Source organism: Ceratotherium simum, chromosome 4, assembly GCF_057802395.1.
Source record: "Ceratotherium simum simum isolate JZ-2026a chromosome 4, ASM5780239v1, whole genome shotgun sequence".
Lineage (NCBI taxonomy): Eukaryota > Metazoa > Chordata > Mammalia > Perissodactyla > Rhinocerotidae > Ceratotherium > Ceratotherium simum.
The window spans coordinates 62,332,506-62,356,276 of record NC_141903.1 but is presented as its reverse complement, the minus strand read 5'-3'; the positions used below and the strand labels follow the sequence as shown (position 1 = coordinate 62,356,276).

Here is a 23,771-nt window from a genome sequence, read left to right as displayed (position 1 = left end):
ATGTGGGAATTAAAAGTAATGAAAAATGCTTTTTGATGAACTAGCCTTATTATTTAGTAGTCACATTGTATATACACCAAAGGGAGTAGTATATGTATGTGTATATATGTATATAAAGTAACTTGAACCTCTATAACTAGAGTTTCAACTATATGTATTTTAAGGCAGTAATTCTTAAGCCTGACTATAGAGTCAATTCTGCTATAACGCTTGATTTAAAAACATAAATTTGTTCCAGTGCAATTGATATTTTAGGGAACAATTTGAGCATAATGTGATTTTGTATTTGCTGTTGCACAAACCTGGGAGAAATGCTAGGTGAATGCTGAAAACTACCCAGCTGAACCGAGCTGCTTAGGAATATGTAAAATGCACACAGACATGCACTTCCATCATTTACTGCTACCTCTTTTTACCCCTTGTAGTATGAGCCACACCCATCCACATGTGATATTGCAACTTTCTGTCCAAATTCAAATAATTCCTTCTACCACTTTACAATAAGTCACAAGTTGCATCCCTTCTGACACCTACTTTGATAAGCAAGCTTCAGGTCTGTTCAAGGTAAATGCCATGTTTATTGTAGTACTTATGTATTTCTTAAACATTTAATACATGTAAAACTGTGGAAAGTTTTTATTAGGTTCCTGTCTTTTTTTAATGTGTCCCTGATGAATTTTTTGAGTGTTGTGCCTCTAACACCATTTTTCCATAAGCTCTAAAGTTTTTATTGTGTGATTTTGCACAACCCAGTGATTATTAGATACAAATGTTTTATTACAGCAGAACTTATTCGTTAGAATTACTAGGGGAGCTTTAAAATACTGTATGCTTGCAGCCCGTCTAAAAACCTATTAAATCAGAATCTCTGGTCATAGGATTCAAGAATTAGTATTTTTAAAAGACTCCCAGGTGATTCTTATTGCAGAGTTGTGAACCACTGGCCTAAGGAAACCAGGAAGCTTGGACAAAAATGCAGAGAGGCAGGCTTTTGTGAATGGGAAGTACCTAAGGTTTCCTCAGCACTTGCAATTCAATCTTTGAAAATCCCAGTTTTAGGGAAATTTAGTGACTTGTCTTCTGGATTTCTATATCTCACAAGGACTCAGAGATTCCAAAAACATTCTTCTTATGTAATAGGCAAACTCTGAATAAAAACTGTTGTTTCAGAGAACCATTTCTTTTGAATTATCGTTTGGTACAGAAACTATACATTCTTCCTGGAATTTTTATGTTGTATTTAATTCAAGCGAGAAGCAAGCAAGCAAGTAGTTGGAAGATATAGTCTGCAGAGAAAAGCTATTGATGACAACTATTATTTAGGTATTTTTCAAGCTTGAGTCATTTTGTTGATTATTTTCAATGCCTTATGGTAATTATAGCTCCAGTAGTAGTTTGTTCTTTGACTCAGTGTTCCAGAATAAATACTTTTTGGTATAATGAACTCAGAACACTTAAATGACTACCTGTTTATGGAATGCTGATTTACCTCACCAGACATCTGTTAGTTTAAAGGTGGAAAGCATGATGTGCTTTTTTAAAAGATATAAATTTTTTTGCTATAGGTAGTTTTCTCTTTTCAAAAATTCAGTACAGTGTTTCCTTTCTTTATATTGTATATTTATCCTAGTATAATTGATACTATTTACCTCTCTTTGCCTAAAACAGGCATTTTAGGATTTATGCTAATTATTTTAGAAACCTACAGTGCTATTTAGTGTATGCAACTGATCTCTTTTTTGGGAGGGGATAGGGGAGAATAAAATTTCTGTAAAGTGAATCATTTTTTCCTGTTTTTTTTATTGTGACGTAAGAGATAAATTTATTTCTAGGAATTATTTTTGGTCGCAAAGCAGCAACATAAAAAATCACATTTAGGAATTCAGCAAATCTTTTGAAATCATGCATTTCAGGTAAAAACAGTATTTTATGATATAATATTAATATTATTCAATATACAACTCAGCATTCTAAACGATGTTCTAAAACTTAAAACTCTCAAACCCGTAATTTTGTTTCCCTGGGGCATAGAGAAATGTGTACCATCTGTGTGTCTGTCTTAAAGTGGTGCTATTTGTAATTATCCAGTGGGGTATTGGGGTTGCTTTGATAAGAAGATGATGATTTATTTCTTAATTGTTCTGCTTAGGGAGCTTTGAGGTGTGGGTCTTTATTTTAGTTAGAAACTCAAATATAGTGAGAGCCCTCTTTGATTTTCATCTTTATTTCTTCTAACAGAGCATGTCATATCAAGAATGACTCACTAATCTTGGCCTAGAAGGACTTCTTCACTTTAGATGTTACTCATGCTACAAAGTAGGTGGCCTAAAGGGAGTAGATAGCTTTTCCCTCTGGCTCTTAGCTTCTAATTTAATGTTAAAGTACTAACACAGATTAAAGATCACTGTGTAATTTGTAACCAGTTTATAAAGTACTCTCATCAGTTTAGCTTAGATAGTTGTTCTCAAAGTAATCTTTAGATGCAAGGATCTTTAGGTTCCCATACTTTGGTATCCTCCAAGCATCTTAGATTGTGTCAGGTCCAGTACATTAAGGGAGAGATTTGGGTTGAATCTGAGCTCTTCCATTCGTTACCTGTGTGACCTTGGACAGATTATTTAATCTCTCTGTCACTATTTATAAGGTGGAGATATTTGCCTCAGAGTGTTGATGTAAGGAGTAAATAAGAGAAAGCCTATGAGTGTACAGGAGATATATAATGTTAAAGACGAGGAGCAGAGGGTAGTCTAGACATGCAAGGTTAGCTTTAATAGGGGTGGAGTTGGGGAGAAGTAATGGAGAACTTCAATTCTTCTCTTAGTTCTGTGTTACACAGGATGTGAGAGAAGAAAACAGTATTTATTTGATCGAGCTTCAGAGAAAGGGAGTGTCCTAAGTATACAGCTTGGTTCTTACCTTTAGGAGCAACTGCAGAGTTTTTGTTTTTTTTCCAGAGGTCTATTTGAGAGTTTTTAAAAAAGATTAGATAGAGCAGTAGCTGGAAAGGTTGATTGGAATGGGGGAGGAACGGGAGGGCTTTATTTTGTAAATAAATATTGAGCTGAAAGAGCCAATCAAGGACATTTTGGGGATACAGGAAATAGGGATAACAGAACAACTTCTCTAGGATGTAGATGGGGAATGGGAATGGGACTCAGCAGGGTGGAGAACAGGAATATCACAGAAGCTAGAGGTAAACATCTCTAGGAGCCTTACTGTAATTTATTTTCTTTTAAATCTTCAAATAGGCCAGCCCTGTGTTCAGAGATCCTCTAGAGCTGGATCAACAAAGGAATCCTCTGTGGACAAGTGTAACAAAACTCACGGAGTTTATGAAGATGATGGTGAAGAGGGAAGTAGCTAAGTAGAGAAGAATTACAGGGTGCTGGAGCTGGAAGAGACTGTGGAGCTCTTTAATTCAGCCCCTAACTTTTGGTAGGAGAAACTGCTGAGGTTATGTGATTTGCTTCTGAAGGGCAAAGGTTACTTGGGCCAGTTATCTTTCTGGGTAATCTTCTTCCTGAGAAGAACAAGAAGAGTGGCCTTTAAGTCTAAGAAGAACAAAAGTAATTGAGGGACACTGAGTCTAGGAAGCTGGAAGAAAAAGTATTGGGAAAGAAAAGGTAATGTAGTTTCCTTCCTGGCCTGATCTGTGTTTAGATGTTTAGACTTACTCTTTTTTATAGCAATAGTAATATTCTGGTAGTCATATGGTTTCTGGAAATGGCTCTCTTACTTCTGAGACTGGGCAATGACTGAGCTAATGTGGCTCAGCATATTTGGTACTTAGAACCCAGCTGTTGATTTTGATTATATTGATTATTTTGATTTTATTTTACTTAAAAAATATTTATTTAATTATTTTTGGTCTACATAGTATTTTTATTCAGAATTCGTTTTGGTTATTATGTTAGTGTTTGATAGTCTGAGAATTTATAGTACTTGAAGTAATAGAGGCTTAAAAGTTTCGACCCTTCCATTGTTAGAAAGACTTTAATTAAATAGAGAAGCTGAAATTCCCCTTATCATTGAAGGACATACTTAACTCATGATTTATCTCTCGCTGACGCACATAAGACCTTTGGTTCTTTAAAAAGCTCCTGCAGATGAGAACACACCTGCCATTCTGGATGCTGTGACATAAACTGTACAGGGAAGGAGGCTAGTCAATTCCTGCTTCATTTACAGGGGAAGAAATTTTAAATGCTGTAAGAAAAATTAAGATATCCAGGAACTCATCACATTGAGTTACAGAATTGATGGGGTTTCATTTGTGTAACCAGTTTATGAAAATGATTATATTTTCATTGTGAAGTATTTGAATGTCCCAAGGCTATTTGACTCAGATATGGTACTGATAGTGCGGTTTTTTTCATGCTTCTTGTGCTTGGATTTATTGAACTTCTTGAATCTGTGGGTTTCTAGTTTTCATCAAGTTTTGAATATTTTCAGCCATTATTTCTTCAAATACTTTTCCTATCCTCTTTGTCTCCTTCAAGGTTTCTAATTACACATATGTTAGATCCCTAGGAGGTGTCCTACAGCTCAGTGATGTTCTGTTTATTTCTTTTTTTCCTTTTCGATAGTTCATATTGCTATGTGTTGTTTGTTGAGGTTTGTTTGGGGGCACAGTTAAATTACTTAGAAAGAGTTTGATCCTTTTGGATCTTGGTTTTAAGATTCGTTAAGCAGGATCAGAGCAGTGTTAACACCAGGGCTAATTACTCCCCATGACCAAGGCAAAACCTTTTTGAGTACTCTACCCAGTGCCTCATGAATTATCAGTCTTTCTGGTGTGGTTGGTGGGAAGAGGCACTGTTCTCCACTGCGTGTGAGCACCAGGTACTGTTCCCTCTAATCTTTGCAGCTAGTTCTTTCCCCAGTTCATGTAGTTTCCTCAGAGGCATGCACTGATGAGTATTCTACTGAATACTAGAGGGGACCCTGCTGCAGATCTCCAGTCTTCTCTCTCTGTGCACCTCTGTCCTCTGCTGTAGTGTGTCCCATACGCTCTAGCTGCCTTGTTCGTCCCAGACTCTCAGTTCTGTCTCCTCTACTCAGGGATGCTGCTGGGCTCTGCTTCAGTTTCTTCTCCCTGTGCCGCAGCCTCTCAAGTCAGTAAGTCAGGGCAATTGTAGGCTTCACCTTGTTTGTTTCCTTCTCTCATTGATCACTGTTCTTCACTGCCTGATATCTAGTGTCTCGAAAACTGTTGTTTCATATATTTTGTCCATTTTTTGGTTGTTTCAGGTAGAGGGGTTACCCAATCTGGTCCGTTATTCCATCTTGGCTGATTTTATTTTTAAAGATTTCTCTAATAACATTTTATTTTTCTTCTGATAAGGTATGATTAGTATTTATGAACTCAGACTACTTATTTAGAATTCAAGATAATTCAGATCAGGGGAGGCTTTGCATTATTATTTAAAAAAAATAAAAGTAAACCAATATAAGTGGTGTGAGGCCCAGAGAGATTTCTGCTTGACCTTTGAATTTATCCCGTGTAATGGCCATGTCACTCCCCTGCCTAAAATTCTCTAATTAGATGTTGTAAATTAGTATAAAATCACACTTTTTACTCTGACTTTGAAGTCTATGTTTGTTCTGGACTTCTACCTCTGATTGCACTTGCCTTAGGAAAGTATCTCCAGGCAGAAAACTGGGGCAATTTTAGGACTTGCACTTCTCTTTGGGATTCCAGTACTGTGCTGCCTTTTGTCCAGTGTCTGAAAACAGTAGTGTCATACATTATGTCCAGGTTTCTAGTTGTTTTTAATGGGAAGACGAGTTTGATTCCAGTTACTGTGTCATGGCCAGAAGACATCCTGTCCTTTATTAGTTATTTTATCTCTTCTTTTTAGCATTGTTCCTAGCACAAAGGAATCATGATCAATGATCTCTTGTTTCCTTCAGCTCATTTCTGAGTGTCTGCTAATATGCATGATTATTTTGTAAATTACGAATTACTGATACATAGAAATGTAAGTCGTTCTGGCAGGATCTCTACTGCACATTTTATACTATAATGGTTTATAACATTGTGTAATTTCAGGTGTACATTATTATCAGGTTCTGTATAGAGTGCATCGTGCTCACCACCAATAGTCTAAGTTTTATCTGTCAACACACATATGTGCCCCTTTATCCCTTTTGCCCACCCCCTATCTACCATCTTTGAGTAGATATTGTTTTATATTTTTTCACACTATCAAAATAATGATTAAAAAATAGCTCACCTTGTCCTATATTATTTTTCTTTAGGTATAATTTTGGCTTCCAGTGTGATGATTGTTTCCTGTTATGTATGAGGGCTGCAGTTTAATTTCATGGAAGCATCTGTACTAAATCTGGAATGATGTGGTGAAGGCTGGTGTTTCATGTTGTAGTTGGCTATCTCTTTAGAAGTGCTATCATAGTGTTAGGTCACAGTGTGTGCATCATTTGAGCAGCTTGTGTATGGAATTTGAGACGGTACATGAATCATTTTGATTTTCATTAGTTCTAATATTTAAATTTTTACAAGACAATTCGGTTTTGAGGACAAAACGAATGCTGTTATCTTTTCCACATTTCATATTTTTATTTTCCGTATTTTTTGAAGCATATGCCCACACAAGACATTTATTTGTCTTACAGAAATAATATTGTACTCTATAAACTGTTCTGCAATTTGGCTTTTTTATCTAATTATTTATCTTGGGTTTTCTCTATATCATTTCATATGAAGTGACTTTATTTTTTTAATGGCTGCATATCATTTTATCATTTATTTCTTTAATTTCTTATTGACGGACTCTTTTTGCTATTAAAACAGTGTGATAAATGTCCTTGTAAATATGATCTGTATACTTGTGCAAATTTTTTTTGTGAGATAAAGTCCAAGAATTAGAATTTCTAAGTATAAAGTTTTGCCCACTTAAAATTTTAATAGCTATTGCCAAATTTGTTTTTCAGTAATTTCCATTTCCACTAACAGTAAATTAGAGAACCTGTTTCCCCAAACGCTTACCTATAGTATATATTATCATTTTATTTAATTTTGTCAACATAATATGTGAAAAATAATCATTTCAAATGGTTTTGTTTGTATTTTTTTATTATGAGAAGGGATAAGCCTCTTCCTTTAAAATATTTTACTCTTCTATCATTCTCTTGTTTAGGAGCATTTCAGAAACAATGTTAAATAACACCGTTGACATTTAGCAGCCTTGTTTTGTCTTTGACTTTTATGGGAATACTTCTATATATGGCTATTAAGTATGTGTTTCTGAAATGTTCCAGAACTTGTTATAAGATATTTTTTTAAATGGATTCTTTTGTCCTATTAATATTTTATTTAAGATTTTTGCATTGCTGTTCATAAGTGAGTTTATTTTTGTAGTGTCTTTGTCACTTTTTGATATCTGCATTAGGGTGATTTTAGGAACTTTTTTTCATTCTCTGTTCTTAGAAACAGTTTAGGTAGGACCAAAGGTATCTGATTCATAATGGCTTATAACTATTCATTAGCCAAAAATGTTTGAGCTTTGCACTTTATTAGAGGTATTTTATTGATCATTGTTTATGATAACCATGTACTGCATAGTAATTGATTTCTTTGAATTTCCTATCTATAAAAGTTAGGATTCAGTCAGGAAAACAGAGCCTACACCATGTAGTTCCATAGATAGGATTTAATTTTGGGAAATATGTTCAAAAGTTTTGGAAGAGCTAAAAGCAAGCAGAGGAAGGTAAGGCAACTCAGAGATTAGTAACTGCATGGAGCCTCTACCGTCTGTAAAGCTACAAAGGGTGGAGGAGGGCTAATTTCAACTGTGGAGAGACAGAGGGAGACAGAGAAATATTCTGCCTTCTTTCTCCTGCCCTCAGCCTTCTGCCAGTACCTCCCATTGCCCAGAGTAACCAGAAGCCTGTTAGCAAGAGAGAGCCTGTGAAATATAGTTTACAGAGATCAGGTCCCTGTAGGTAAAGGACTGAGAATATATTGTCAGCAACCAAATGATCTGTACACTATCTCTGGGAGTGTCAATTTTGGTAATTTATATTTCTCTTTAAAGGAAGAAAAAAATAATAGCCATTCTATTTATTCTTTCAAATTTTTCTCTCAAGCTGCTTATAATTTCATCTTAATCTGTGGTTATTTCTGATTTCTTAGACCTAATTTTAGATAATTTATTTCCTTTTTTCTTATAGTTGTCAGCTCTCCTTTTTAATGTTATCAACATTATTTTTCCTGTTTTTATTTTTTTCTAATTCATAAATACTTTTCTTTTTTTCTCTTCAATTCCTTCTTTATACTTTCTTTAGTTTTACATTGTTCTTCCTTTTCTAATTTATAAGATTGAATGTTTGTTTTCTTACTTAGAAATGCAAGTGTCAAGTTTGTGATTCTTTCTTTAAGCAAATTGAGCTGTATATCATAGATTTTGGTAGTCAATATTTTACTTACTGTTATTTTATAGGTCTTCTGTTAGTTTAAAAAACTTTATTTTTTGGCCCATGTGCTATTAGGAATGATTTGACCTTTTTCCCTTAAAAAAATCTGTTAATTTTTTCCCTTTAATTGCAAGAAGCTAACTAGAGGATATAGCATGCACTATTTCTAGTTTTGAGGAACTTTATGAAATTTTTTTCGAACCCAATATTATCTAATTAAAAAAAATATTCCACAGATTCTTTTAAAATAGGTATTATCTATACCTATAGTGTATAGGGTTTTATATATAATGATAAATCAAACATATTCATTATTAAGTTACTTATTCAGATACTCTGTATTATTTATTTTTTCTATTTGTGACAGGCTGAGATGGATATATTTAATTCTCCCACTACTTTTGATTACTCTTTGCATTTTTCATCATTTTTGCTTTGTGTGATTTGATGCATTGTTTTCTGGAATGAAAAGATTCATGACAGTTATATATTCATTGTGATTGATATTCTTTTGCATCATAATGTGCCATTCTTTGTTTTATATTTTGTGTCTAGAATTCAACTTTATTTCCTTTAAATATAATGACTACTAGATCTCGTTCACATTTTCCTAGGGGGAGGTCTCCTTGTCTTTTTGTTGTTGTTATATATTATTTTATTCTACTGATGTTTCTTATTCATTGCATATAGTGAAGTTTTTTTACCCCTCTGATTTGATAATGTTTTCCTCTTCATAGATGTTTATCCCATTTTCATATAATGTTTAACAGATGTGTTTAGAATAATTTTTATTTTGCAACTTATTTTTAATTGTTAATCATTTTATTGTTTCTTGTTTTTTCTTTCTTTTTTGTAAAGGGCATTGTTAACTTTCCTTAAAATTACTTTTGATAATTCACTGGGTCTATATAGTATGCTTTTTTATAAACATTCACTTGTTTAAATTTTAAAACTTAAAAATTATAGACTTAAATCTATATTTCTTTATTTACAAACTTTAGACCTAAGGCTGTCTACTGATTGTTCTATGTAAAAGGTTAGGAAATGAACGTACATACTTACATTTTTTAATCAATCTTTCACTCCCGATTTTTGTTAGTCTCCTTTGGGATTTTTGTCTAGTCTGTTATAGTTAAATGATTCCTACTTTCACATTTTGTACCTCTTCTTTCAATAGTTATGATATTTATATTCTATTTTGCAAGCTTAACCACAGTGGTTTTATTTTCAAATTGTATTGTTCTTTGCCTGTGATTAAATTTTTCTAACTTTAGAAAAATTGAACTTCAGATATTTTTGCTTTTTAATATTTGTTAACCTATCTGTAGCTTTCAGCATCACTGACTCTGCTGGTAAAATCCCATTATGAAGAATATTATTAAGAAAATTATTACCATTAAGCAGGAATCTGTATAATAAAGCAATTTGAATATCTACAGATGGCCTGCAGTATTTTGTTTATTAGGTACAAAGAATTATCTTCCACAGATTATCCTCATTAACAAATAATTTATCTATGCTCTAGTCATTGCTCTTCCATAACCAAAAAGCCATATCTGCAAAGTGCTATACTAGTTTTATTGCAAATGTTGAAGTGCATTTTTACTTTTGTTTGTTTATCAAGTGTCTGTTAACGTTTTACTCTCCTCTCTTTATAACAAATATTCCAGCCACCCATCTAATTCAAGTTATACACCACCCACACATTTGCCCACTCATCCATTCCTTTTAGGCATGCTTCATATTGCATTATGTGCTGCTCTGATTCCTCTGTGGTTTTTTTTTTTTTTTTTTTTTTGTGAGGAAGATCAGCCCTGAGCTAACTTCCATGCTAATCCTCCTCTTTTTGCTGAGGAAGACCGGCTCTGAGCTAACAACTATTGCCAATCCTCCTCCTTTTTTTTTTTTCCCCAAAGCCCCAGTAGATAGTTGTATGTTATAGTTGCACATCCTTCTAGTTGCTGTATGTGGGACGCGGCCTCAGCATGGCCGGAGAAGCGGTGCGTCGGTGTGCGCCTGGGATCTGAACCCCGGGCCACCAGTAGCGGAGCGTGTGCACTTAACCACTAAGCCACGGGGCTGGCCCCCTCTGTTGTTTTATCAGTTGAAGGTAGACCTGTTAATTTTTCCTTCCCCATCATAATTGGCATTGCTAATTAATTCCAGGTTTAAACAATTAAAAAAATCATTTAATGGCATATATTCAATTTATGGTTTTATTCTACATTTGTCCCTACTTTCTTCCCTCCCTGTCTCTGTCTCCCTTTCTTTCTTCTTTCAAAGAATATTTAGTAGCTATTTTCTCAGGCATCACAGTAAATACGTAAAAGAGTCAATAAAGAGAGATGGTACTGCTCTCATGGAGCTTCCTTTCTAGTTGGGGAGAAGTTTAAAAAACAGACAAACCCGAGTATACATACAGACAAATAGTGGTTTTAAGTGCTGAGAGAAAATAAGAGAGAACAGCAAGGATTAGATTTACATGAGATTTAGCTGATTCTGAAAGGAAGAGATGGATCTTACTATGTGAAGGAGAGGATGAGCTTCCAGGAAGAGAGAATGTTTAGGAAACTGAAGGAAAAACAATGTCCTAGAATTTATTTAGCTGGGTATAGAATGGCAAACCATGAAGTTGGAAGGATAGACAGAGGATAGACAATGGGAGACATTATAGGTCTTAGAAAAAAGTTTGAATTTTTCTTTAAATGAAAAGGAAAGCCAATGTAGTGTTTTTTTGCAGGAGAATGACATTAATTTCTTTTCCTACTTTAAGGGGAATGGGTTGGAAAGGAGCATGAGTAGAAGAGAGAACATCGATTAGGAGATATTGTAATAGTCTAAGCCAGAGATAATCATAACCTCCAAAAGCTAAGTAGCAGTGGAGATGGAGAGAAATGGGTGGATTTCTGGTAGACTTTGGAGGGAGAATGAGAAAGACTTGTTGATGGATTGTTCATGGAGAAGGGTGACCTGAGTTCCAAAGGAGCAGAAGCTTTTAGGGAGAGAGGGAATGTTTATTAGCAGTATTGGGAGGTTGGGAATGGGATAAAGCCAGGTTTCTGTGAAAGCTAGAAGATTAATGGAAACTTCTGATTAGAGGTATAAGGAGTTTTCTAATCATAGAGCAGGAGTTCTTGAGAGTACAGGATTCTACAGAATCCTGTAGTGTCCTGGGTCGGATTAGGAGATATTGAGAGCAATATGAGATTGACAGTTGGGGTGATAATATGTACCTTGGGAGGCTTGGACTTCCCATAGTGACCACAGTGAACAAGGCTTTAGGTAGGATGAGATGTGTCCTTCCGGGAGGAAGAAGGTAATTTGGTCTAGTTCTGTGGTCTTTAATATTGGCTTCCAAAAAAGGCTTCTCCCCTAGGCTGCAAGGACTCTTTCTTACATAGAATAACAAAAATCTATTGCTATAAAGCACTTAGAGAATATTTATTGTTTGAAGATAGAGAAAGAAACACTGATTCTTCTCACTTTTGTTGGTAGCCTTAACATTCTGTACATACTACGGAATGTTTTCCCAACATTGTATTTTTTAGGGTGAAAATATCAAATGAAAAAGGCAAAGATACAAGAGTTATTAAGGCCATTTATTTTGTTTGTTTAATCCATGTTTGTATGGTTTTTTATTGTTTCCGTTTTTGTTAAATTTTTTATTTTAGTGGAAGAGCTACAACAGTTTTAAATTGCTTCGTGGTATTAAGAACATATTAGTGCTTAGATTCTTGAATTTGAAAGTAAATATGATGAGTTCATAGGATACATGTCTTGTTCCATGTTCATAATAGCATTTCACAACTAAAAATTACCACCCCCTCCCAAACAAATGTCCTCAAAGGTTAATTTTTTATTTTGAAAAATACATATTGCAGTGTATTAAAAACAAGATTACTAAGTTAGACTCTGGCGAGTTCTGACTGACAAGAATTTGCTCCCTTTAGGCTATAATTTTGATTTAGATGCTTATCAGATTTTGATTTAGGATTATATTGGAATACTAACAGAAAGAATAATTCTGTTGATTCACAGATCAAAAGTAATAGCATAGAAAAACTATTCTTATTAATGTCTGAAACCATGCCTTGTCTATTTTTTGTATCTTTAATATGGGTCCTCCCTGACCATGCTAAGTCTCCAATAATTGTTTCTGAGTAGAATTTTGAAGACTTCTAGTGAAGAGCATTTCTCTGTTACTTTTTTTCAGTATTTATAAGCTAGAACATCTAATATCAAATGACTTGTTCTTCCAGCACTATTCGTATGCCCATTTGTCCCAAACTCCCCACTATGTGTCTCTGCTATTGAGGCAATGTGTTGTGCTGGAAAAACCATTGAGAACTAATGGTATTTATTAAGAAAAGATAAAAGATAGAAATCTGGAGAATACCGGTATGTAAGACATAAGCAGCAAAAGAAGAATAGGTAGGAATTTTTTGGGAGGGAGGAAGACAAGTCAGTATATTGGAGGATAAGAAGCCATGCAAGCCAAAAAGAAGAGTTTCAGGAAGAAGTGAATCAGCAGGATCAGAAGCCACAGAGAGGAAGGTTAGGAGTGAAGATAGAAAAATTTCTGTTGCATTTGACCATTAGGAAATAGGACCTTACTGGGGAATTAGAATGGTGTAGGCAGAAGCAATATATCAGTGTGTTGGAAAACAAACAAGAAATGATAAAATGAAGAATGTAAGTGTGGACTCTGAAAGAGTCCCTTAATCCTTTTCTTAGTATTCTTCATAGTCTCTGATCACTGAATTTTGAGTGTGTGTACTTGAAGTTGAAGATGTTAAATATGAGCCGTTCATAGCTCATTGCACAATTGCCCAAAACCTGCCATTTTTATATTAATGTAATAATTTGTGTAAAACTAAATAAACTTCTTAAACACTTAAAACGTAGCTAAATGGAAATCTCTAATACAAGTAATAATTTTATTTCTTTCTTTTTTTTAAAAGTCTTGGCTACTTATGATTCAGCAGACAGAACAACTTAGTAAGATAATGAAGACACATGCAGAGGACCTAAATTCTGGACCCTTACACAGGCTCACCATGATGATCAAAGACAAGCAACAGGTGAAGAAAAGTTATATAGGTGTTCATCAGCAGATAGAGGCAGAGATGATCAAGGTTTGTCTTTCCATTCTGGAATTCTTTCTTTAATCTGATTCTTAAATTCACTGAAATATTTTATCCTGTTTGACTTTTAAAAATTGTTTAGTCATCTTTTTCTGACAAGAAATAGGTTTTGGTATCTCTAATAAGTAATATCTTATTTTTACTGAATATAAAACATTATTGATTTTAAGATATACTGCTACTTTATATAGTCCTGTGAAAGAAAAAAAATACTGCCAATTAAACTATGATACAATACTTTCTTATCACTTAGAATTTTTATTTTTTACTTACTGAAATAGCTCTTTTATATTTTTTTAAAATTTGTGTCATGTATGACTGCATATAATAAAAAAGAAAATATAGGCAAAATAAATTAGGATATTTCTAAATTTTCTTCACATTCTGATTCTGTCTCTTCTGGTTAACTTTTTACAATGATTTTTATTAGGAAAATTTGCAAATGTACAAAAGAAGAGAGAATAGTAAAATGAACTCCAACTTACCCATCCACCACATAGTCCATATTTTTTTCATCTATACTCTCACCCACTTTTTCTTCTACACTGGATCATTTTAAAGAAAATTCCAGATATCATTTTATCCATAAATATTTTAATATGTATTGTTAAAATAAATGCTCTTTTTTAAAAAAACAAAACGATATTATTAACTCACTTAAAAATAACAATAATTCCTTAATGTTATTAAATATCTTGACTGTGCTCAAATGATTGTTGTTTAAATTTTTTTTACAGTTGGTTTATTTCAATCATGATCCAAACATGGCCCACATGTATTTAAATAATTCTTTTTTAATCTGTAGCTTCCCCTTCTCTCCTCTTTTAAAATGCCATTTATTTGTGGGAAAAACTGGGTAATTTGCTCTATAGAATTGAGTTTTCTTCATTTTGGGTTTTGCTGTTAGTATCTTGTGATATGATTTCACATACTCCTTCATCCTCCCATTTTCCTGTAAACTGAAAGTTAGATCTAGAGGCTTCATAAGATTCTGGCTGTTTATTTTGGGCAAGAATCGTTGTAAGTGCTGGTAGAGACTTCCTTTTGTTTCATATCAGGAGGTATATGGTGTCTGCTTATTTATCTTTTTGTGATGTTAAACTTGACTAATCGGTTCCAGTGTTGCCAGCCTGATCAGTCTATTAAAAAAGTTTCCCTTCAGTCTTTTACTAGTAGTTTTAGAATCAATTGATGTTCATAGCTTAGATCCATTATTTTAGTGGGGGTTGTAAAATGGCAGTATTTTACTTCTGTCATTCCTAATGCAATTGTTAGCTGAAAATTTTCAATAAAAAATTCTCCTATATCAACTATTTAGTTACCCTAAGGTATAGTTCATATAGGGAAGGCAGGATAAGTGCTTGCTTTTTACAATGAATTTGCCAGTTTGCAGAATAATGAATTGGTTCTTTAGCAACTTTAGAAGTTAAGATTCCAGTTTCCAGTCCAGCATGTAAGAAGTTTGGAAGCTTCTACTCCATCCTAACAAGTAAAAAGCTGAACAAATTGAAAAATCAACAACTCTTCTTAGATCCATAAGAGAAGTGAGGTCACAGGGCAAATGGCTGCCCCCAAAATTGGAGACACCAACAAACAGAGAGAATCACAACCTGTCAGTGCAGCAGTCTCCTTGAGAACGAGTGCTGGGTGTAGGAAAACCTGAACTACACGTAACTGACAACTTCTGAAGGTTCAGTGTGGACAACTCTGCAGTTAAAACAACAGGAGGACCCAGTTCTTGAGGGGACCCCCGCACTTTTGTGAGTTTTGCCCCCCCCCCCCCCCCCATATCTCTATCAGGTTCTCACAGTGAATATCAGAGAAAAATCTCATGCTCCTGGCAGGGGGAGGGGAAAGGAACCATTTTGACATATGCCAGAGCATTCTGTTCTTAACAATGTCTGCCCTCAGTAGAACCTATTTAACCAGAGCCTAATTGACCTGGGGGAAGGGAAATACCCAACTCCAGCCCACTCTAGCCATCCTGTCCCATGTAAGTGGGAGCGGGGACCCAGAAGCACATGTGAAGTTCACAGTCCAGAGGCACAGGCTCAGTAAAATCCTGAGACCTAATTGTAGGACTATAAATATTTCTCCTCCCATGACAGCTTATCACCACATTAGTAAAGATCTATTTACATCAGTGTTTTTACCCAGTACATCATGCTTGGCAATCAAGATAAAATGATCATGCATGCCACAAGGCAAAAAACACAATTGAGAGAGACAGAGCACGCACCAAAACCAGACATGGCAGAGATGTTGTAATTATCAGACTGGAAATTTAAAACAACTATGAATAATATGCGAAGGGCTCTAACGGATAAAGTAGACAGCATGCAAGAACAGATGGGCAATGTAAGCAGAAAGATGGAAGTACTACGAAAGAACCAAAAAGAAATGCTAGAGATCAAAAACAGAAGTGAAGAATGCCTTTGATGGGCTTATTAGGATACTGGGCATAACTGAGGATCTCTAAACTTGAGGATATATCAATAGAAATTTCCAAAACTGAAAAGCAAAGAGAACTAAGATTGAAAAAAAAATGAAAAGCATATTCAAGAACTATGGAACAACTACAAATGGGAATACCAGAAGGAGAAGAAAGAGAGAAAGGAACAGAAGAAATATTTGAAATGATAATGACTGAGAATTTCCCTAAATTAATGTCAGACACCAGAAGATAGATCCAGGAAGCTCAGAGAACACCAAGCAGAATAAATGAAGGAAAAAACTACACCTAGGCATATCAAACTAGAGAAATCAAAGATAAAGAAAAAAATTCTGACAGAAGCCAAAGTTAAAAAAACACCTTACCTATAGTAGACCAAATATAAGAATTACATCTGACTTCTCCTCAGAAATCATGCAAGCAAGAAGAGGGTAGAATGAAATGTTTCAAGTGCTGAGAGAAAAGACTCACCCTCCTAGAATTCTGTACCCTGTGAGATTATCCTTCAAAAGTAAAGGAGAAATAAAGACTTTTGCAGACAAACAAAAATTGAAGGAATTTGTTGCTAATAGACCGAGAAGGAAAATGATACAGATCAGAAACTTGGATCTACATAAAGACAGGAAGAGTATTGGAGAAAGAATGAGTAAAGATAAAATAAAAACTTTTATTTTTCTCATTTTTTTTTAATTGGTGTTTTAATGGTTTCTAACATTGTGAAATTTTGGGTTGTACATTTTTGTTTGTCCATCACCACATATATGACTCCCTTCACCCCTTGTGCCCACCCCCCAACCCCACTGTGCCCTGGTAACCACAGTCCAGTTTTCTCTGTCCATGTGTTGGTTTATATTCCACATATGAGTGAGATCATACAGTGTTTGTCTTTCTCTTTCTGGCTTATTTCACTTAACATAATACGCTCCAGGCCCATCCATGTTGTTGCAAATGGGACGATTTTGTCTTTTTTTATGGCTGAGTAGTATTCCATTGTATATATATACCACATTTTCTTAATCAAGTCGTCAGTCAAGGGAAACTTAGGTTGCTTCCACTTCTTGGCTATGGTGAATAATGCTGCAATGAACATAGGGGTGCATAAGCCTCTTTGGATTGTTGATTTCAGGTGCATTGGATAGATTCCCAGTAGTGGGATGGCTGGATCATAGGGCATCTCTATTTTTAATTCTTTGAGGAATCTCCATACCGTTTTCCATAGAGGCTGCACCAATTTGCATTCCCACCAGCTTTGTATGAGGGTTCCTGTTTCTCCACATCCTCTCCAACACTTGTTGTTTTTTGTCTTGGTGATTATAGCCATTCTAACGGGCGTGAGGTGGTATCTTAGTGTTGTTTTGATTTGCATTTCCCTGATGATTAGTGATGTTGAGCATCTTTTCATGTGCCTATTGGCCATCTGTATATCTTCCTTGGAGAAGTGTCTGTTCATTTCCTCTGCCCATTTTTTGATCGGGTTGTTTGTTTTTTTGTTGCTCAATTGTGTGAGTTCTTTATATATTATGGAGATCAACCCCTTGTCAGATGTATGTTTTGCAAATATTCTCACCCAGCTGGTTGGTTGTTTGTTCATCTTGATTCTGGTTTCATTTGTCTTATAAAAGCTCTTTAATCTGATAAAGTCCCACTTGTTTATTTTTTCTTTAGTTTCCCTAGTCTGGGTAGGCATGTCATCCGAAAAAATTCCTTTAAAACCAATGTCAAATAGTGTGTTGCCTATATTTTCTTCTATGAGTTTTATAGTTTCAGGTCTCACCTTCAGGTCTTTGATCCATTTTGAGTTAATTTTTGTGAATGGCGATAGCACGTGGTCCACTTTCATTCTTTTGCATGTGGCTGTCCAGTTTTCCCAACACCATTTATTGAAGAGACTTTCCTTTCTCCATTGCATGTTCTTAGCACCTTTGTCGAAAATTAGCTGTCCGTATATGTGTGGTTTATTTCTGGGCTTTCAATTCTGTTCCATTGATCTGTGTGTCTGTTTTTGTACCAGTACCATGCTGTTTTGATTACTATTGCTTTGTAGTATGTTTTGAAGTCAGGAATTGTGATGCCTCCTGCTTTGTTCTTTTTCTTTAGGATTTCTTTAGCTATTCGGGGTCTTTTGTTGCCCCATATAAATTTTAGTATTCTTTTTTCTATTTCTGTGAAGAATGTCATTGGGATTCTGATTGGGATTGCATTGAATCTGTAGATTGCTTTAGGTAATATAGACATTTTAACTATGTTTATTCTTCCAATCCACGTGCATGGGATATCTTTCCATTTCTTTATGTCATCATGGATTTCCCTCAATAATGTCTTGTAGTTCTCATTGTATAGGTCCTTCACCTCCTTGGTAAGATTTATTCCTAGGTATTTTATTCTTTTTGATGCAATTGTAAATGGTATTATCTTTTTGAGCTCTCTTTCTGTTAGTTCATTATTAGCATATAGAAATGCAACTGATATTTGTAGATTGATTTTGTACCCTGCAACTTTGCTGTAGTTGTTGATTGTTTCTAATAGTTTTCCAACAGATTCTTTAGGGTTTTCTATATATACAATCATGTCATCTGCAAATAGTGAGAGTTTCACTTCTTCGTTACCTATTTGGATTCCTTTTATTCCTTTTTCTTGCCTAATTGCTCTGGCCAAAACCTCCAGTACTATGTTGAACAGGAGTGGTGAGAGTGGGCAGCCCTGCCTCGTTCCTGTTCTCAGAGGAATGGCTTTCAGTCTTTCCCCATTGAGTATGATGTTAGCTGTGGGTTTGTCATATATGGCCTTTATTATGTTGAGGTACTTTCCTTCTATCCCCATTTTATTGAGAGTTTTTATCATAAATGGATGTTGTATCTTGTCAAATGCCTTCTCTGCGTCTATTGAGATGATCATGTGGTTTTTATTCTTTGTTTTGTTGATGTGATGTATCACGTTGATTGATTTGCGGATGTTGAACCATCCCTGCGTCTCTGGTATAAATCCCACTTGATCATGGTGTATGATCTTTTTAATGTATTGTTGTATTCGGTTTGCCAATATTTTGTTGAGGATTTTTGCATCAATGTTCATCAGCGATATTGGCCTGTAATTTTCTTTCTTTGTATTGTCTTTGTCTGGTTTTGGTATCAGGGTGATGTTGGCCTCATAGAATGATTTAGGAAGTGTTCCATCTTCCTCTATTTTTTGGAATGGTTTGGGGAGGATGGGTATTAAATCTTCTTTGAATGTTTGGTAAACTTCCCTGGAGAAGCCATCTGGTCCTGGACTTTTATTTTTTGGGAGGTTTTTGATTACTATTTCAATCTCTTTACCTGTTATTGGTCTATTCAGATTCTCCATTTCTTCTTGGTTCAATTTTGGGAAGTTGTATAAGTCTAAGAATTTATCCATTTCTTCTAGATTGTCCAATTTGTTGGCATATAATTTCTCATAGTATTCTCTTATAATCCTCTGTATTTCCATGGTATCCGTTGTAATTTCTCCTCTTTCATTTCTAATTTTATTTACTTGAGCCTTTTCTCTTTTTTTCTTAGTAAGCCTGGCTAAGGGTTTGTCTATTTTGTTTATCTTCTCCAAGAACCAACTCTTTGTTTCATTAATCCTTTCTACTGTTTTTTTGGTCTCAATATCATTTATTTCTGCTCTGATTTTTATTATTTATCTCCTTCTGCTGGCTTTGGGCTTTGTTTGTTCTTCTTTTTCTAGTTCTGTTAGGTGTAGTTTAAGGTTGCCTATTAGGGCTTTTTCTTGTTTGTTAAGGTGGGCTTGTATCGCTATGAGTTTCCCTCTCAGGACCGCTTTTGCTGCATCCCATATGGTTTGATATGGCATGTTATCATTTTCGTTTGTTTCCAGATAGTTTTTGATTTCTCCTTTAATTTCATCAATGATCCATTGGTTGTTCAGTAGCATGTTGTTTAATCTCTACCTTTTTGTCACTTTCCCAGTTTTTTTTTCCTGGTTCATTTCCAGTTTCATAGCCTTATGGTCTGAAAAGATGCTTGTTATGATTTCAATCTTCTTAAATTTATTGAGGCTTGCTTTGTTTCCCAACACATGGTCTATCCTAGAGAATGTTCCATGCGCGCTTGAGAAGAATGTGTAGTCAGCTGTTTTTGGATGGAGTGCTCTGTATATGTCTACTAGGTCCATCTCGTCCAATTTTTCATTTAAGTCTAATATTTCTTTATTAACTTTTTGTCTGGATGATCTATCCATTGCTGTAAGTGGGGTGTTAAGATCCCCTACTATTATTGTGTTGTTGTTGATTTCTCCTTTTAGGTTTGTTAATAGTTGCTTTATGTACATTGGTGCTCCTATGTTGGGTGCATATATATTTATAAGTGATATGTCTTCTTGATGTAGTGTCCCTTTTATCATTATATATTTCCCTTCTTTGTCTTTCTTAACCTGTTTTATCTTGAAGTCTACTTTGTGTGATATGAGTATGGCAACACCTGCTTTCTTTTGTTTGCCATTAGCTTGGAGTATTGTCTTCCATCCTTTCACTCTGAGCCTGTGCTTGTCTTTAGTGCTAAGATGTGTTTCCTGAAGGCAGCATATTGTTGGGTCTTGCTTTTTAATCCATCCTGCCACTCTGTATCTTTTGATTGGAGAGTTCAATCCATTTACATTTAGGGTAATTATTGATATATGAGGGCTTAATGTTGCTGTTTTGTCACTTATTTTCTGGTTCTTTTGCATTTCCTTTTTTTCTTGTCCCATTTGTTTTGGACTGCCAATTCAGTTTGGTTGTTCTGTCTTATGATTCTTCTAGTTTTCTCTTTGTTTATCATATGTGGTTTTGCCTTGATTATTTGTTTAGTGGTTACCTTGAGGTTTGGGCAAAAAATCTTGTGTATGAGATAGTCCATTATCTGATAGCCTCCTATTTCCTTATACTAAGTCAATTCAGTCACTTTCCTCTTCCCCTTCTAAGTTGCTCTTGTTATACCTTATTCTATCTTGTGTTGTGGCTGTGTGTTTACAGTGATGAGGTTAAATTTATTTTTGGTGAATTTCTTCCTTTGATCTTTGAGTTTAGTATTTAAGTGGTTGCTAACCTATTCGGGTAAAGATCTACTATTTCTCTGATTTTATCTACCTACTTTTCTCCTTCCTCCAAGCTTTGTGTTCCCTTTCTCTTCTTTTTTTCAGGCCTGAGGGCCTTCTTGAGTATTTCTTGTAGTGGGGGTCTCGTGGCCATGAACTCCCTTAGCTTTTGTTTATCTGGGAGAGTTACTATTTCTCCATCATATTTGAAGGATATTTTTGCTGGATAGAGTATTCTTGGCTGAAAGTTTTTGTCTTTCAGTATTTTGAATATATCATTCCAGTCTCTTCTAGCCTGAAAAGTTTCTGTTGAGAAATCCGCTGAGAGCCTGATGGGAGTTCCTTCGTACGTTATTTTTTGTTTTTGTCTAGCTGCCCTTAATATTGTTTCTTTGTCGTTGACCCTGGCTAGCCTTACCACTAGGTGTCGTGGTGAAGGCCTTTGTCTGTTGATATATATATAGATGTCCTGTTGGCTTCGCTTACTGGTATTTCCTGCTCCTTCCCCAGATTTGGGAAATTTTCAGCTATTATTTCCTTGAATAGGCTCTCTGTTCCTCTTTCCCTCTCCTCTCCCTCAGGAATACCTATAATTCTTATGTTACATTTTCTAATAGAGTCAGATATTTCTCGGAGTCTTTCTTCATTTCTTTTTAGTCTTAGTTCTCTCTCTTCTTCCATCTGGAGTATATCTGTATTCCTATCCTCTAAAGTACTAATTCTTTCCTCCATATTGTCAGCTCTGTTCTTTAAAGATTCCAGATTCTCCTTTGTCTCCTCCATTGTGTTCTTCATCTCCATCAGCACTGATTGGTTTTTCTTTATGATTTCAATCTCTTTTGTGAAGAAACTCCTAATCTCATTGAATTGTTTGTCTGTGTTGTCTCGTATTTCGTTGAGTGTTTTTATGATAGCTATTTTGAAATCTCTGTCATTTAGTTTATGGATTTCTGTGTCTTCGGGGTTGATTTCTGGGTGCTTGTCATTTTGTTTCTGGTCTGGTGATTTCATATATTTTTGCATTGTGGTTCCTGTGTTGGTTTTGTTTTTCCTCATCTTGGAAGTCTCTGGTTGCAATTTCCACCTGCCGCCACTGTTTGGTGGTAAAGGGCTGTGTAGTCTAAGCCCCCTGCGCTCTGCCCTGGTTTTCTTGCTGCGATCCGCAGTTTTGCTTTTTTTTTTTTTTTTTCCCCCGCTGCGATCCCCGGGTCCAGTCCAGTTTGATCAGGTCTGCCTCGGATCGCTAGGTCTGGTCTGGTCGAGCTGCACACTCCGGGTTGTGGGGAGGGGGGAGCTCTCTCTTTTGCCCTCTGGGTCCCTGACGTGGGAGGCTTCTCGTTTGCCCCTCTTTATCCGCTCTCTGGGGTGCTCAGATGTTGATGGTAGCCCTGTGGCTCCTCTGAGTCCTCTGTGCGGGAGTTTCCCACTGGCTGAGAGAGTCCGAAGAGCCACGGTTTCCCCGCCGAGGGCCGCCCCTCCCCCCTCTCTGGGAGCGGCGCGACCGGGATCACTGATCTGATGGGGAGGGAGCGGAGTTCTCCTTACCTCTCCCCACTTCCTCCGGGGGCCCAGCACGTTCGGCTCTCAGATGTGCGGCAGTGTGGATCCCTCTGCTCTAGGTTTTCACTGTCTGGGATTCCGTTGTTGGTCTGTGGCTGTTGCTTTTGTTGTATCTTGTGGGGGAAGAGTTCACGGGAAAGCTCACTCCGCCATGATGCTGAAGTCACTTTTCTCATTTTTAATTGATATAACAGATAACAGTTTGTTGGAAATAATGATCACAACAATATATTCGATTAAGTACACTCATGTATATATGTTGTGTGTGTATATATACATGTTTATGTATGCTTATATGTAAATAAAAAGAATGACAGCAATGATACAACGGATGAGAAGGAGGAATTAGGATTATTTTGTTATTGTGAAGTACTCACATTACCTGTGAAGTGGTAGAGTGTTATTTGAAAGTGGGCTTGGATTAGTTATAAATGTATATTGCAAACTCTAGGGCAACCACTAAAAAATGTAAAAAAAGAAATATAATGATATGCTAAGAAATGAGGGAGAATGGAATCATATAAAATACTCAAAACCGCAAAAGACAGAAAAAAATGGAAGACAAAAATAGGAACAAATAACAAGAGTAACAAATAGGAAACAGTAGGAAATATGGTAGATGTTAATTCAAGTAAATCAGTAAGTACTTTGAAGGTCAGTGGTCTAAATGAACCAATTAAAAGACAGAGATTGTTAGAGTGGATCAAAAAATAAGATCCAACTATATATTGTCTTCAAGAAACCCACTTTAAATATAAAACATATATGAATTAATAGTAAATGGATGGAAAATGCTAACACTAATCAAAAGAAAGCAAGAGTAGCTACATTAATTTCAGACAGGGCATATTTCAAAGCAGAGAAATTTATTAGTGATAAAGAAGGGAATTACATAATGATAAAGGAGTCAGTTCTCCAAGAAGGTTGTTAGGCACATACACAATCCTTAATGTGTATGTGCCTAACAACATAGCATCAAAATACTGATAGAACTACAAAAACTGACAGAATTGCAAGGACTAACAGATGAATCCTCCATTATAGTTGGAGACTTCAATACTCCCTGTCAGAAATGGACAGATCCAGCAGGCAGAAAGTCAGTCAGGACATAGTTCAACTTAATA

The 23,771-nt window shown here is 35.5% G+C and overlaps 1 protein-coding gene across 11 annotated transcripts in view; it reads left to right on the top strand.

Moving 5' to 3' along the window:
• FER (FER tyrosine kinase) overlaps window positions 1–23,771 on the top strand; it is a 461,529-nt gene that overhangs the window by 68,052 nt on the left and 369,706 nt on the right. For 7 of the 11 annotated variants that reach the window (XM_087429943.1, XM_087429938.1, XM_087429940.1 and 4 more), the window contains one exon: window positions 13,398–13,571. The exons of 1 other annotated variant lie outside the window; for it this stretch is intronic. In XM_087429943.1, coding sequence (XP_087286069.1) covers window positions 13,398–13,571 — 174 coding nt within the window. Of the gene's footprint in view, window positions 1–2,238; window positions 2,317–3,248; window positions 3,624–13,397; window positions 13,572–23,771 lie in introns of all 11 variants that reach the window. 3 more of the 11 variants (XM_087429946.1, XM_087429947.1, XM_087429944.1) reach the window with 3 other exon arrangements.